At 54.8% G+C, this 15,913-nt stretch overlaps 5 protein-coding genes across 5 annotated transcripts in view; 3 read left to right on the forward strand and 2 right to left on the reverse strand.

The window, feature by feature from the left end:
- Window positions 1–2,995: 2,995 nt before the first annotated feature.
- GUITHDRAFT_136677 (hypothetical protein) lies at window positions 2,996–4,571 on the forward strand (the record flags this gene model as incomplete). The annotated part of the gene is made up of 7 exons (XM_005835492.1): window positions 2,996–3,032; window positions 3,230–3,737; window positions 3,985–3,996; window positions 4,089–4,125; window positions 4,185–4,238; window positions 4,328–4,368; window positions 4,406–4,571. The coding sequence occupies 7 exons, from the start codon at window positions 2,996–2,998 to the stop codon at window positions 4,569–4,571; spliced, it is 855 nt and encodes a 284-aa protein (XP_005835549.1).
- Window positions 4,572–4,762: 191 nt separating this feature from the next.
- On the forward strand, window positions 4,763–5,877 carry GUITHDRAFT_105715 (hypothetical protein; the record flags this gene model as incomplete). The annotated part of the gene is made up of 3 exons (XM_005835493.1): window positions 4,763–4,822; window positions 4,880–5,111; window positions 5,309–5,877. The coding sequence occupies 3 exons, from the start codon at window positions 4,763–4,765 to the stop codon at window positions 5,875–5,877; spliced, it is 861 nt and encodes a 286-aa protein (XP_005835550.1).
- Window positions 5,878–6,033: 156 nt separating this feature from the next.
- GUITHDRAFT_105716 (hypothetical protein) lies at window positions 6,034–7,504 on the reverse strand (the record flags this gene model as incomplete). Its single annotated transcript, XM_005835494.1, has 6 exons — window positions 6,034–6,126; window positions 6,171–6,216; window positions 6,285–6,355; window positions 6,403–6,474; window positions 6,655–6,741; window positions 6,794–7,504. 6 exons carry the CDS (start codon window positions 7,502–7,504, stop codon window positions 6,034–6,036), a joined length of 1,080 nt encoding a protein of 359 aa, XP_005835551.1.
- A 650-nt stretch (window positions 7,505–8,154) lies between these two features.
- Window positions 8,155–15,439, forward strand: GUITHDRAFT_136679 (hypothetical protein; the record flags this gene model as incomplete). Its single annotated transcript, XM_005835495.1, has 12 exons — window positions 8,155–10,449; window positions 10,591–10,692; window positions 10,916–10,996; window positions 11,080–13,497; window positions 13,692–13,737; window positions 13,763–14,199; window positions 14,303–14,356; window positions 14,518–14,655; window positions 14,818–14,907; window positions 14,952–15,035; window positions 15,301–15,357; window positions 15,404–15,439. 12 exons carry the CDS (start codon window positions 8,155–8,157, stop codon window positions 15,437–15,439), a joined length of 5,838 nt encoding a protein of 1,945 aa, XP_005835552.1.
- A 121-nt stretch (window positions 15,440–15,560) lies between these two features.
- Window positions 15,561–15,913, reverse strand: part of GUITHDRAFT_105718 (telomere reverse transcriptase) — a gene marked incomplete at both ends in the record, with an annotated part of 5,261 nt that continues 4,908 nt past the window's right edge. Inside the window, 3 exons of the mRNA XM_005835583.1 lie at window positions 15,561–15,638; window positions 15,713–15,778; window positions 15,820–15,899. Of these exons, the coding sequence (XP_005835640.1) occupies window positions 15,561–15,638; window positions 15,713–15,778; window positions 15,820–15,899 (224 nt within the window). The remainder of the gene's footprint in view (window positions 15,639–15,712; window positions 15,779–15,819; window positions 15,900–15,913) is intronic.

Consider the following 15,913-nt stretch of genomic DNA (forward strand, 5'->3'; position numbering starts at 1 on the left):
CCCCCCCCCCCCACCCCCACCACCACCCCACCTTCCTCTGCTCCTCTCCACTCCCCTCCGTCTTTCACCTCTCGCCCGCCTCCTTCCGCATCGCCCACTGAGCGGTCGCTATGCACAAACTTTTAAATTAACTTATATTTACATGAATAAAAGTGAGTCCACCTCGGAACATCTGATTAGATTCTAACAAAAGACAGCAGGATGATATTACTACAAGGACAACCCCTGCCTCGAGGGCGGCGGGAGTCCTGTCCCCGCTCAACTTGATCGAGGGATGACTAGTTATATAGTCTTCATCACTGTGTGATGATTCTATGTGATCCACGAGCTGGTGAGTCCCAAACGCTACCTTGGTTTGTGTAATGTTTGATGTTCGAAGAACTGATCTTCCTAGTTGGGCTCGATCAGCCGAAGGCTTGAACGAGGGGGTCCTTCTTTGTTGCTTCTGGTAGTATGGATGATCCTTAAGTTTCATGCATTGTAAGACCATGAAAAAGTGATCTTGCATGGTTACACCGCACCTTTGTGATGGTAGCACAGAATGCTCAAATCGTGAACAAACAGTAAGCATTCTCAGCAGGCAATGATGTCACTGATCAATGATCCGTTGAACTAACCTGCAGGTTTGTGACAGTCTTGAGTGCTGATCGCAGAGGTCGATTGATAAGTTTAGAACTTTAGCAATTTTAAACGCTATGAAGTCACTATTGACTATCCTGAGTCTTGTTCACTTGCATTAAAAGATGAGGGAAATTGAGACTTGTACTGATACCAGAAGCAACAAATCCAAGAAGAGTTTGATTAACCAGCGATCATACAATTATCTCCGAGTGAGCACACTAAAGTACTCGATGACTTCATTAGAGCAAATTGCAATTTTGCGATCGATCGAGAGAGCCAGCGAAAGAGGCTGAGAGAATTTTTGATCAGTCGATACGCACATCTTCTTGGTGGTGCTGAGCTGGAGCAGTCCTGAACCAGAAGGATCGATCTACTTGATGTTGCCCACCTGTTGTCGAATACTTGCTGCTCCAACCTCTACATCACATCGTTGTTGATGTTCACATGCTGGGCGTTTGTTTTTTTTAAATCACCGCGGAGGTAGTAAAAAGTCTCATGTACCCTAGGTTTTATTGAGGGAAAAATGGGGGGTAGGGGGACTCTCGGTGTTGGCCGATGTCACATCCCCAGGCGCAAATTAAGTTGATCGACCCTTTTGTCACCGAATAACACTTTGCTGTCAACCGGCACCCCTGGGTCGTGACGTGCGCTTCGAGGACGTGAACCTGTGATGTTGTGCTGTTGGTGAGATCACAGACAAGATGTTTTCACCTGTCACAGAAAACATCTCCTTGTTTCCAAGAATTGCATGCAAGACGAGCAGCTATCTTGTTTAAAGTTATGTCAAAAATAATGACTTTGCTCTCCTTTGGTAGGTTGGCGCACGTGTGTTGCAACTAAATGAGCAGCTGTCATGCATGTGCTTGAATGGCCTAGTCAAATACTGCATTGTATTGTACCTTTCGGCATCAATGATTCAAGAATCTATTGTGCAAATCGCTCCTGGACAACAAAACAATTACACACATTCGTGTCTAGTCTGTTTTGATGATCACGTGTTTGACAGCTAAAGGATCCACGCTTCTTCTTCTGCCTTCGTAACTTTCAGTGAGATGTTTCATTAGTGTATTCCTCGAGGGATTGTGAACAGATAGTATATGAGCGACGGAAAGGATCGTTGGTCAGGACAGCATGGCGATTCGACATCCAAGTCGGTTTCTGTTGTCACCTTGGCAATAAACTTTCAAGTCTGTTCTCAGTTCATATAGGATGAAGAGCAGCAAGCATCACACAGCTATCACTAGTTCATTCAGTGTTGTCGATTACGATATGACATTGTGAGTGAGGGAGTAGCATACATCAGTGACTTCAATGTGGAGGTAAGGAGCGTTTTGATCCACCGCATGATTCAAACCGATAGATGCACTGCTTTCAGGCACACTCTGGAAGTTCCGAAGCACCGGGTCGGAGTGGCATTGGTTGTAAAATCGTTGCGTTTTTGCATCGTTTCCGGTGAAACCCGAGCCAAGTGTCTTGTCCCCTCCCTTCCCTTTGGAGCTCGCTCGCACTATATTTCACCACCCCGTAGTCTTAAATCTACAACCTTACTTGCGCAAGTACATTCACTGCAAAGTGGCGGAATGACTATTGCCAACAACCCCACCCCTAAGTCTACTTTACACAGGTTGTTAGTAGGTGGGGTCACGGAGTCAGCAGCGGGACAACGAACCGAATTTTTTTAAACCCTATTAAATAAGTAAAATGTTTGGTACTGAGGAATTCCGTCAGGCTGCTGTCATGAACTCAATCCGAATAGCCAAAAGGACCCACCCCCCGTCCCGAACCGCTGTGCCGGAGAATTTTCATCCTCTGCCAGATTTTCCTTCAAGATCTTTGAATTGATTTCAAAATCTGATTGGAATGTTTTACAAAACATAGCTTGAATGTCGACACCTGGGGCAAAGGGGTCTCTATTTTATAATGTTTTATATTGCTTTTGGTTCTTTTTTTTTTTTCACCCTGCGCCAACATGTAAAGAGGACACCACCCCTAGGATTGTCCCACAAAGTACCCACCCCAAGTAGGCCCTGCTGAGCTGCGTCAAACCTCTCACGAGCACGGATAACAGCGCAAGGCTCCCACCACCACCAGATCCTTCGTGGACAAGCAGCAAGCCCAACAAACAGACATGGTCCGTCCCACAGCTTCTGACCACAACAAGAGCATCTTCGCTAAGACCATTCTCGCGAAAGCAAGCCCCTCCTCGTACGTCTGCAGAAGCGGATGTTGGTCCATCTACTCCGTGCTCAAGGCCTGCTGCCCTTCCGTGATCCGTAGCGACGACCCCTACACGGGACGGAGCGGGATGACGGAGATGGAGTTCAGCAAGGTGCTGGAGAAAAGCGGCATGAAGAAGGTCCGAGCGAGGAAGACGATGTTCAAGCGCGACGACGACCGGTGGAGCTCGTATGGTGAGGAAGCCGCACACAAGCGGACGGGCTATGGGGGAGATTGGGAGAGGAGAGGAAAGGGGGGGGGCAAGGTGACCAAGTACGGGGCAGGAAGAGGAGGGGAGGATGCTACGGGGGCATGGGGAAGGAGGCGGGGAGGGTCAGAAGATAGCTTGGCATGCGTGAGCGGCTTGTTGACTGACGTGTTTGTTGAGCAGTGCGATACCTGTACGCGGGATGGAGATGGAGGAGCCCCGCAGAGCCTGAGGATCGCGAGGAGCTGGTGCGAGGCTGGGAGCAGATTGCCAGCATCTCGGGGCCGTTTGCGAGGCAGTGCCCGCTTGATCGGTTCCTGGACATCTGCGAGCTTTCCCGGCACGAGTGGGAGCAGTTCACGGGGGTCGTGCCATGCCGAGACACGGAGGGCGACGTCAAGGACGAAGAGCTTGGCTGGGCAGGAGACGCCTCGAGGAAGCGGCCGCGGGAGGCGATGATGTTTGAGGAGGAAGAGGAGTACGGGGAGGGGTTTCACATCCCGCTGGGCATGGAAGGGTGGGACGATGGCGAGGAGAGGAGGGAGAAGCGGGCAACCTACACGGACATCAGGAGGGAGGAAGGAGAAGGGGAGGATGGGCAGAGGGCGAGGGGGATATGCGAGGAGATCGAGGAAGCTCTGGCGGAGGAGAAGGGCATCGAGCCCAGGGACATTCAGAAGTACCTCTTTGGGTCCGAGTCCCTGCACACTTTCTGTTGTTCCCTCGTGTGATTCTTGAATTCTTTTTTTCATAATTCGCAGTTTTTTGTTTGCGAGTGATTTTGATACTAACCAATACATTGTATTAACACATTATTTTCATTTGTCTCTTTTCTTGCAACTAAATTATCCGCTCGTTGCATTCATCCATACACTATCAGAAATTAGCTTTTGAGTAGCAATTTTGACATGTTCAACATGTTTAAATGCGCTTTGCAGGTCCTGCCACAGGTACTGTCTTCAATTGCTGCAAGTATTTTGATTCTTTTCGAGTAGTGTTTTAAATTCATAACATTTCATCCTGTCATGATATCTAGCCACAGATATCGAGGCGAGTTGGGAAGGCACATGCCAAATCAGGTGACTCTACTTCCAGCCATCCAATCATGGGTTATCAGGTCATCACATATTCAATGCAGTTGCCTCAAGCACGAGCAAGTGGAAGGAAGCAGCAAGGCAAAAGCTGCATCAAGGTCTTGATGATGGGGAGTACCTAATCTAATGAAGGCATTCCGTACCTGACACTTGCTCACAAACACCACAGGATACTTGATGGATGCAGATCTCTCGGAACGAACTGGATATGCTTGTCATTCAACCAAGGTGTGGATGAACTTCGGTTGTGACAGACGGCAAACAGTTCAAATCTGTGCTTTCTTCTCTTCTCGCATCAGAATGACGGAGGATGGGTATCGTCTCGCTCTCAAAGTCATCACACGGAGCCATACCAGAAGCTCTTCGGTCGCATCGCCATCTCTTGTCAGTTGGCTCTCCTCAATGACGGCAGTCGCTCCGCGGCGATTTGAGGCCATGGCCAACAACTCATTTCCGTCGGTACCGGATTTGCCCGGTATCACCAAAACACAACGATTGGAATCTTATTCTTTACTACACACTGAGAGTTCTTTTTTTGGTTGTAAATAGTCGGATCCTTCCCTCTTTCACCTTTTTCTTCTTCCCAGTTCCTTGCTTACCCTTGCCATCCTCGGAAAGAAACATGGTCCGACCCACAGCTTCTGACCACAACAAGAGCATTGGCTTGCTCTTCGCTAAGACTGTATGCCCTCATATCCCATAGTCAGTGTTCTTCCCACTTACTGACATGTCCAAATAGATTCTCGCGAAAGCAAGCCCCTCCTCGTACGTCTGCAGAAGCGGATGTTGGTCCATCTACTCCGTGCTCAAGGCCTGCTGCCCTTCCGTGATCCGTAGCGACGACCCCTACACGGGACGGAGCGGGATGACGGAGATGGAGTTCAGCAAGGTGCTGGAGAAAAGCGGCATGAAGAAGGTCCGAGCGAGGAAGACGATGTTCAAGCGCGACGACGACCGGTGGAGCTCGTATGGTGAGGAAGCCGCACACAAGCGGACGGGCTATGGGGGAGATTGGGAGAGGAGAGGAAAGGGGGGGGGCAAGGTGACCAAGTACGGGGCAGGAAGAGGAGGGGAGGATGCTGCGAGGGCATGGGGAAGGAGGCGGGGAGGGTCAGAAGATAGCTTGGCATGCGTGAGCGGCTTGTTGACTGACATGTTTCTTGAGCAGTGCGGTACCTGTACGCGGGATGGAGATGGAGGAGCCCCGCAGAGCCTGAGGATCGCGAGGAGCTGGTGCGAGGCTGGGAGCAGATTGCCAGCATCTCGGGGCCGTTTGCGAGGCAGTGCCCGCTTGATCGGTTCCTGGACATCTGCGAGCTTTCCCGGCACGAGTGGGAGCAGTTCACGGGGGTCGTGCCATGCCGAGACACGGAGGGCGACGTCAAGGACGAAGAGCTTGGCTGGGCAGGAGACGCCTCGAGGAAGCGGCCGCGGGAGGCGACGATGTTTGAGGAGGAAGAGGAGTACGGGGAGGGGTTTCACATCCCGCTGGGCATGGAAGGGTGGGACGATGGCGAGGAGAGGAGGGAGAAGCGGGCAACCTACACGGACATCAGGAGGGAGGAAGGAGAAGGGGAGGATGGGCAGAGGGCGAGGGGGGTATGCGAGGAGATCGAGGAAGCTCTGGCGGAGGAGAAGGGCATCGAGCCCAGGGACATCGCGAGGCTTTTCTCAGATGAAGGTGGACATTCCCTTTTGCATTCCGGCCCAGCATTCTTCGTAGATTTGAAATGGTAAAAGACAACTGTGCGTACTCAATGCATTCATGTGTGAATAGTACTTTGATTGAGTGTTGCTGTTCTAGAATCTTTGGATTCTGAGAGGCCACATCTTTATAGTCTTGTAACGGCTGTATGCATGTAGATGACCTTCCTTTGTTTTCTTTCCTCTGTGTCATTGAATAGCTTCTGTCTTGACGGTGACATTGAGCACCTGTGTCCTTCTCTGCCCTGCTCGCACCACCTTCATGCTGATCCTCCGACCGACCTGCCACCAGATTGAGGAGGAGCGCACAGCTCTGCTTCGATCACCTCGTCGCCAAGCATGTTGTAGATCTGTCCAGCTTCAACAATCGGACTGTGGAACATCTCAGTCGTCTCATTCTGCCACAACCCTCGGAAAGCTCCGAAACAAAGAACGCATACCTTCCGTCGACCTCCTGTATGATGTCTCCTCCCTGTAGACCTGCCTTAGAAGCCGGTGAGCTGGGAGAGACCTGGGAACGCAACCAATCATGCTCAGTGCAATCAGGGGAAGCACTACATCAGTGATGATAACGCCTCTCTTAAGCTCAGGAGGAAACCCAGGGATTGACGAGCGAAGTTCAGCAAGAACCTTCAAATGGCGTGTGACTCTCAGGTAAGGGAAAAACTCACTCAGAAGCCAAAACAGAATGAAACAGGGTTGCAGTGAATACATGAACCTCCCATAACAAGATCGTCAAAGAGATCCAATTATGCCATCGTCACACCGGTATCGTCCACTGCTATACTCTCGACCATTCAGTTAGTGTACCATCGGGCTAATCGTGGCGATCTTCATCCCCAGGTGAGGGCGCCTTACACATCCATACTTCTGCATCTGGCGGACCATGTCCATCGCCTGCGTGAGAGCATGTCAGAGCAGCAAGAGAGCTTAGCTCAAGGAACTTGACCAGGTCAATGGGGATGGCAAAACTGATGCCGTCGAGGTAGGCAGCTTTCATGGTGCTGATACCGACGACTTCTCCATCCAGATTGATCAGCGGGCCGCCGCTGTTTCCCTGGTTGATGGCAGCGTCTGTCTGGATGTAAGACATTCTCCTCGCCCCTAGCCCCAGCTCAGAGCTCTGCCTCAGCAGCGCACTGACTATCCCAACCGTAACCGTGTCCTTCAGCTCCCCCGGACTGCCATAGGCGATGATCCACTCTCCCACTCTCAGGTCGCTGGACTTGCCCAGCGTCGCTGCATGCAGCGACTTGCCCCCTTTGATCTTCACGATCGCCACGTCGGAGAGCGAGTCGTAGTTTTCCACCCGCCCAACCAGCTGCTGCCCGTCCTGGAGCGTGACCAGCACCTCGGAGCTTCCTTCGACGACATGAGCATTGGTCAAGATGGTCCCGTCGGAGTCGATGATGAATCCGCTCCCTGCGACCCCGACCGTCATCCACATCTCATTCTTGGTGCAGGAGATGCTGACGACGCTGGCAGCTACTCGCTCTACGGCGTCGGAGATGGTGTAACGAAGCTGCTGCCGGAAGCTCGGTCCTCCACTGTCACTCATGGCCTCACACATCGAAGTGTGCGATCGTGACAGCGAAGCTAGAGCAACATTCGATCCCACACCAAGCGCGACCCCCCCAAAGATTGCCCTACCAGCCCACATCCTCTTGTCAGCGCGATGAGCCTTTGCTGCTGCTCGATAAGAGAAAGATTTCGAAGAGGAGCCGAAGGGCAAGAAAGAGGAGGAGAAGGAAGACGAGGAGGACGAGGACGAGGACGAGGACAAGGACAAGGACGAGGAGGGGCAAACCATTCTCAGCCACCTTGCGGCTAACGAACGCTGCATGATTCCTCTCTCCTCTAACTCTCCCAGAAAATTCGTTCCTTTCCCTTCCATGACAAACCCACGAGTCGCACTAATACGAGGGGTAGCAGTCTCTTCTGCCCTAGAATTATTCCTATATGTTGCACCCTGCCTCAGAACATCCCTGCCTTCCGGGGATACTTGCCGGGCCCGGTCAAATGGTTGGCCCACCTCCCATCTCAGTCCCACTACAGGTTCGGGATGTCCCCTCATCCCCGCGCAGGCAGCAGCAAAAATAGGGAAATCTATGGGCATGGCAGGTTCTGGAAAATAGAGGGAGGCAGCAGCGCGATGGAGGAGGAGGAGGAGGAGAGGCAGAGATGGTGAGGCTGGGTCAAAGTGCTGTGAGGGTGCTCAGAACTTGGGAAAGTGTACGGGAGTTTGGGAAGGAAGGATAAGGAGAGTGGGAGCGTGCATTGGAAAGTAAGGAATTCCTGTGACTAGGCAACATGCCTAGCGGACTGGACGAGCTTTGCGCAGAGTTCAGGGAAGCAAGGGATGGGAGAGACTGTGTGTTCAATGTGCTAGTCAACATTGCTGAATGCCGCGGCCTCTATGGATTGGCAAGCCACGGGTTCAACGATTCCAAGGCTCGAGTGTATGGGACGTGGGACCCTGAAGGGACAGAGGTGTCGAAGATCCATTCCAAGACGAGCACGCCATTCTTCAACTTTGTCTGCAAGCTCTCATATGTTGGGCAGCCACACAGGTTCTTGTCCTCCTCGATCGTCATCGAGATCCAGCATGACCGCGGGCTCCTGCCTGCTAAGATCATAGGCGTGCTGCAGATTGGTGTGCTGGACGTTTTCCACAGCTCTGGTCACAAGCTTCCGCTTCAATGGTTTGCGATCAATGACATAGCATCTGATGAGCCAGCCATCCCCACAGGCTACATCAGGATGAACGTCATCATCAACAACATGGATGAGCCAGGGGCTGTTCAGGATGATGTGCCGGAGGAGGAGCGATCTCGCTGCGAGCTGCTGGAGATACCGAGGTTGCACAACTTCATCACGGCAACGGGCGTGTACAACATCATCTTCAAGATCTATCAAGCGCGGAACCTGAGGAGGGTCGACGATACCTGGGGCTCGGACCCTTTCATCAAGATCGTGATCCCTACAGGAGAAAACCAGACAGACACAAAGGCTTCAGACCTCAACCCCGTCTGGAACCAGCAGCTGCAGATTCCAGTGTACGAGCCAATATTCTGCGACCTCCTCGCCTTGCAGCTTTGGAACCAGAACATTGCTGGGAACCACGTCGTCGCTGAGCACATGTTCAGCTGGAAGGATGTGTTCTCTAGGCAGGAATACTACAAACAGCCCAGATGGTTCGACCTGTTTGCGCTTCCCGACAAGGGCATCATGGAAAGAACGGCTGAAAAGGTTCAATCGATCACAAGAAAAGTTGGGGAGTTCGTGGGGAACCGCCAGTTCAAGATGATGGCGTCAAAGATCTGCAGCGGGTTCGGCTCTGGGTCGTATGAAGAGCCCTCTGTCTATTGCGGCAGAGTTCTGCTCTCGATTGAGATTGAGGACAGGGAGGGGAGCAAAGCACAGCCGAGCTTGGCTCTTACGGAGATGAAACCTAAGGACTGCAAGCTGTTCCAGGACGTGAAGCAGAAGGTTTTCTTCCGATTTCATGTCTTCCATGGGCAGGGGTTGAACGTGCCAGCGGTGGGGATGGGTCAGAACTGCTATGCCCAGGTCGAGCTCGAGATAGGAAGGAAATCGTGCACTACCAAGGTCAAGTCAGAGCACAAGGGCCTGTTCGAATGGTATCAAGCGGTGGAGCTAGAGGACGATATCCCTTATGATGATCAGCTCTGGCCCTGGCTGGACACGGACTATGAGGAGGGTTACTTCCCTTCTGAACTGATCGACGCTGCGTTCCCTCCTGTGTGGATCAAGGTGTACCGCTGCTCAGGCTTGCTGGACACGATCGGGGGAGCGAAGTTGACGAGGAAGCTGATTGGCTTCAAAAAGCTCAGGCTGAGGGACCTGCTGGCGATCGGGGAGAGGCCGGCGGCTCCCGTGGTGAACGCCATGGGCAAACCGACGATCATGGAGCTGACGCAAGGGAACCAGAAGGCAAACGTGATCTTGAACAAGAAGGACAGCTCGCTGCCCTCGTTCTACGTCGCTCCGTCCGAGGAGCTGCCGAAAGAGTGGAACCCCAGGGAGAGGAGCTACTTCAAGCCGACCTACACCAGCCCCCCCTGGCCCCACGGGGACAAGTTTGACGATGGGAGGGGGAACAATCACTCGATGGACCCCTACATCGGCATGCAGTGCATCAAGCTCGACCGAGATGCTACGTGTGACCTTGAGCCTACGGACTTTGCTGGTTTCATCTGGGTCAGCCTCAAGATGTACGTCCCGTCCCGCACGAACTGCAGCAACGCGGTCAAGGGGCCTCCCATCCTCAGCCCGTTCGTCAAGTTTAACGAGATCTCGATCCCCTCGCCGCAGCAGCTCAAGTGCGAGGAGATCTTCTCCCTTAGAGCCCACATCTCCCAAGCTAAAGATCTCCCCTCCGCCAACACTGTGGGGATGGCAAACGCGTTCGTGGAGGTCGTGTTCTGCGGCAAGAAGATGCGGACGCATACAGTGAACGGGTCGAACTCCCCGACATGGGATTGCACCCTCTCCGGGGCCAGCTTCAACGACTTCCTCCTCCCTAGTGTCGGCTGGCCGGGCTGCGATGATTTCGGGAGCGACCAGTACTACGAAGGGCTATATGTGAGCTCTTCTCAGCGTGTCTCTGTTCTCTACCTCTCCTTCTTCCTCTGAGCTGATGACGTCCCCTTGCAATGTTTCGGTTTCGCTCCTCCGCCATTGCCTGGCTCGCTGCTGATTCTTGTTGCTGAACAATGAGGGCAGGAGAAGTACAACCCCAAGGACGACGACTGGCCGGAAGACGGCCTGCAGTATTCCTACGGTAATGAAGACTACGCGCTCAGATGGTTGCGAAACTACAACATGGTGAGTGGGTGCTGCCCCTGGAGTGAAAGTCTCCCTCGCTCCCTCCCTCGCTCCCTCCCCTCCCTCCCTCCCCTCCCTCGCTCCCTCGCTCCCTCCCTCGCTCCCTCCCTCGCCCCCTCCCTCCCTCGCCCCCTCCCTCCCTCGCCCCCTCCCTCCCTCCCTCCCTCCCTCCCTCCCTCCTATTGCCTTTGTCTGGTTCGCTGGGGGTCTGATTCTTGTCCAGCTCCGAGCGGCTCCAAGGATCGAGGTAAGGGTGCTCGAGAAGGTTGCGTCCAAGAACGTTCTCCTCGGGAGGTTCTTCGTGGTACGCTCCCTCCTCCCTCCCCCTTACGTGGCTGTCCTATCCCCTCCCTCTCCCCGACCTTGCAGTCTTATCTCCTCCGGCAGGCCCCCGAGCGCTGTTTTCACACCCACTGCGATCCCTCCTGGTTCGAGCTGTTCAAGGGGAACCCGGAAATAGATGAGGGCAAGCTGTACGCGAGCTTTCAGATCGTCCATAGGGATGACCCGCTCTTCAAAGTCATCCCGGGCGAACTCGTCCCGCAACGAACCGACGAGTTCCACAACTCCAAGGGCAACAAGCAGTTTGTAGAGCCCAACGCCTGGAAGTGGGACCCTAACGACGGCGTCCCCATCCCCTGGGAGTCCTTTCCCATACCCTTTGCCTTCTTCAGCCGGACCAGGATGCCCTGCAGGGGCTACAACCCTTTCCCCTGCCCCATGAACCCCTACGTAGAGGCGGCGGAGGTGTTCATGCGGGAATGCAGGATCCAGGTTCAGATCCTGGGGCTGCGGAACATGAGCGAGCAGCTCGGCCTGAGCTCCCCCTCCCTCGCCTTCTTCGTGCAAACCACAGACAGCTGGAACGGGGACCCAGCCGGGTTCAAGGTGACCAAGGAGTGCAGCCTGCCGAACCCCAACGATGTCAACTTCATGCAGCAGCTCGAGCTGGAGGTGCTGCTGCCGGATGACCCGGAGTACGCGCCGGACCTGGAGTTCCTAGTGTTTGACTACCAGGGCTTCTTCGGGGGGAGGAAGATCGTGTGCTGGGGCTCGGAGCCGCTCAGGCTCTTCTACCCGTGCGGGGTCAAGGAGGACAACGCGGACGACAACGACGACGACGAGGACGAGGCGGCGAGGCTGAGGAGGGAGAAAGTTGAGCGAAGGAAGAAGTTCGAGGAGCTGATGGAGGAGCTGATGAAGGCTGGCACGATCCAGGCGAAGGAGGCGAAGAAGCTTCTGAATCACTTCAAGAGCGGCATGTCCAAGGACTTGGACCATGCGTTCGACCTCTACCTCGCCGCTCCCTCGGAAGCTGCCTTCCTGGAGAGGACGGAAGAGTTCCTCCTGACGAGAGAGATGAAGGACATCGAGGCCAAGGAGAAGGCGCTGGAGAAGAAGAGGAAGAAGGATGAGGAGCGGCAGCGGAAGGAGGAAGCGAAGGAAAAGGAGAGAGAGGAGAAGGAGGCGAAGAAGAAGAAGGCAGAGGAGGAGAAACAGAAGAAGCTAGAGCTGCTGCAGGAGAAGAAGGAAAAGCAGGCGGCGGAGAAGGCAGCGAAACTGGAAGCCAAGAAGGCAGAGAAGCTTGCGAAGCAGCTTGCGAAGGAGGCAGAGAGAATGGAGAAGGAGGCCGCTGCTGCTTCCCTCACTAACTCGAGAAAGAAAGGGACAGAGGGCGACAAGGGAGGGGATGCAGTGCAGACAAGCCCGGAGGAAGTCAGGATGACGCTAACGACCGATGTGATGGAAGAAGGACGCGAGGTCAAGGTTGTGTTAGCATCGGATGACGACAAGGAAGGAGAGGGTGAGGACGGGGTGAACGAGGAGGGGGCGCTGGACGAAGCAGACGCTGTGGAGGAAGAAGCAGACGCAAACCCTGAGGGTGGAGAGCACTATCATGAGGAGGGGGGAGAGACGTATGAGGATGAGACTCCCATGGCTGAGCATGAGGAGCAGGCTGAGCTCCAGCAGGCAGAGGAGGAGCGACTTGCAGACGAGCTGCACCTGGGGGACAAGGGGCCGAGTGATCAGCACGAAGAAGTCGGCGACAACCCCAACCAGGCCGTGTACGAAACGGCTGGAGGGGGAGGAGCGGGAGCGGGAGCAGGAGCAGGAGCAGGAGGAGGGGACGAAGTTGGAGAAGGGGACGAAGTTCTGGATGTTGTTGACATCTACTCTGCCATCCGGCCAGAGGACGATGAGGAGCCGGACAGGCAGGAAGTGATCGACACTCCCGACGGGAAGCCCAACGCCGAGTGGCTGGTGTTCAGAAAGCACACCAAGTTCACGGAGCCGCTGGAGAAGACCAAGGAGTGGACGGACCTGTTCGAACCGAGCTTCGAGGAGGTGCCTCTGTTCCAGGGGAGGGTAAGGGACTACAAGAGGAGGAATGCAGAGGCTGTGGGAGTGGTCAAGTGCAGGATCAAGGTGTTCCGGAAGGAGAACGAGACGAAGGCGGGGAAGAGCGAGCTGAACCCGGAGCGAGATCCCGAGTACTTTGAAGTTGTCAGCTCCGACCCCTCCATCCCAGACGCCCTGGAGAAGTGCCGCCCTTACAAGCAGTACAACATCTACGAGACGTTTGCGGAGGCGACGGTGGAGGTTCGGGTGTACTGCCTCAAGGCGTTCCAGGTGACGCCTGGCGGGTTCATGAGGGAGGAGAACGGGGAGGGGATGTGGCTGCAGTACCTGGAGGCTCGGCTAGGGGACAAGAAGCACGAGAGCGATGTTGTTAAGTCGCTCAATCCCAACTTCTTCCACGTCTTCCAGTTCGCCGACTGCGTGATTCCCGGGCCCAGCCAGCTGGTCATCACCCTATTGGATGCGAGCATAGCCCCGCAAGGGATGATCCTCTCCACCAAGAAGATTGGGACAACTACCATCGACCTGGAAGACAGGCATGCTGCTGCTGCTCCTCCTCCTCTTCCTCCCCTGACTCTTGCTCGCTCCTCCTTCTCTGACTCCCACTTCCCCCTCCTCCCGTGACTGGTGCTTCGCAGGTGGTTCTGCCAAGAATGGCGAGACGAGAAGTACAAGCCGAGAGAGGTGAGGGATCTGATCAACGAGGAAGAGCTTCCCGGGGTCTCTCAGGGCAAACTCTCCCTCTTCCTGGACATCGTGGACGAGACGAAGGCGGCGGAGCAGCCGGTGGAAGACATCAAGGTGCTCGGCAAGACGCTGCCCATGGAGCTCCGCGTCATCATCTGGAACACTCTCGACACGGCGCCAAAGGACTCCTACACCAGCGACGTCTACATCAGCTGCGAGCTGCTGGGCGTCGGGCAGCCCAAGATGACGGACACGCACTACGGGGTGAAGGTGAAGGCGTACGGCATGTTCAACTACCGCTTGAAGTGGAAGTGCAAGTTCCCTGAGATGAACCTCGAGTACCTGATGAGGATTAGCGTGTGGGACGAGAACGCGCTGACCAGCCACAAGTCGATCGCGGAGGGAGTCCTGCCCCTCAAGAAGCTCTTCAAGGACTGCTTCGAGCGGAACCAGGGGAAGGTGAAGGAGGGAGGAGGAGGCAGGGGGCAGGGGGCAGGAGGCAGGAAGAGCGGAGGGGGGGAGCAGGGAGGAGGATGGTCCGGGGTGAGTGACTGGCAAGCAGACCTCTCCTGACGACATGGAGTTTGTCTTCATGACCCCGAGAGACATGGGTCAGGTACGAATTACCACTCCTCTCCTCCTCTCTCCTCCTCCTCTTCCCCTCTTATTCCTCCTCTTTTCCTCTTACTGCTCCTCCCTCCTTCTCTGTCCCTTCTCTTCCTCTTCCCCTTCTCCTCCTCCTCCTTCTCCTCATCCTTCCTAACTTGCAAACCATAGGATACGGACGCAGACAAGCAGGTGCTGGTGGACGAGGAGAACTTCAAGTATCCCTACATCTGGTATAAGATGGTCCATCCCAACTTCGGCTTCAACCGCGAGAAGAATTCGCAAGCAAAACTCCAGCTGTCCATCCAGGTAGCTGCTGCTGCTGCTTCTGCTGCTCCAGTTGCTCGACTCCCGTCTCATCCTCCTTCTTCTTCTCCTCCTCCTCCCCTCCCACCTCCTCCTCTTCTATCTTTGTTGTATTCATCCTCTCCCCAAACTTGTCTACCGTATCAGTGATCCTCTGCCTCCCAGGTGATGCCACGTGCCAAGGCGCGCGCAAACCCAGCAGGACGCGCAAGGAATGGTCCCTCCAAGCTCGCAGAGCCGGGTCGTCCTCCTCAGGTGATGCCGCAAGTCGCTTCCTCCTGCCTTGACCAGAGGAGCAGCCGGCTAACCCGATCCTCGAGTCGGAGAAGTGCAAGGCATACATCGTGTATAGGTTCCTTCTCTTGGAGGCCTTAGGGCTCGTGGTGACTCTGGCGCAGCATCAAGGAATTCTTCGGTCGCTGCAAGGGAACCTGCATGGTCTACACCCCTTCTCAGCTCCTCCTCCCTCTCTGCGCTTGCTCCCTTCTCCTCCTCGACTCCCTCCTGCTCCTCCTCCTCGCCGTCGTCTGACTCCCGTTGCTCCTTCCCTCTCCTCCTCCTCGTCTGACTCCCGTTGCTCCTTCCCTTTCGTCCTCCTCCCATGGCTCCCGTTGCTCGTGACTCCCTGTTTCCCTCACTCTCTTGCAGTGTCTCTGCTGCTGCCTTATTTGTGGCCTCATCCTCGCCGCCATCGCCGGCATCCAGGTCATGCGCCTACTGAGGCAGTTGACTCAGCTGACTGCTCCTGCAGATGGCCTTCCCTGGTCTTCTCCCCATCCCTGGCTGAACGCTGGAGCTGGAACGGGAGCATGTAAACTACCTGAGACGGTGCCTTCGGGGAGGCAGCTTGTTGTACTTTGTGATGTAGATGTATGAAAGCCTCGCTCGCATGTCTGTCCTCCCTTCTCTTACACCCACATACGATGAAAGTCCTCAGTGTTAGCGTCCTTGGCAATCCTCTCCAGCCACCGTAGCTGCGTCGGGTCCTTGACAAGCGTCAACGAGGAGGATGAGGAGGAGGAGGAGGAGGAGGAGAGGTTGAAAGGCGATTGCTCCTTACCTCGAAGCTCGACTGCACCAGCTGATCGAACTTGCGCCGCACATCCTGGACAAGCTCGGGACTGACCTGGAGGAGAGTTGACAAGGAGAGAGGAATAGAGGCAAAACCTTGCAGCGCTTGAAGGAAGCAAGGTATGCGCGGTAGCCCAGCCAGAAGATCTCTTTGCGCGAGAGGTCGATCGTCATACCTGGCAGCTTGAAC

This window comes from Guillardia theta (assembly GCF_000315625.1).
Source record: "Guillardia theta CCMP2712 unplaced genomic scaffold GUITHscaffold_21, whole genome shotgun sequence".
Taxonomy (NCBI): Eukaryota; class Cryptophyceae; order Pyrenomonadales; family Geminigeraceae; genus Guillardia; species Guillardia theta.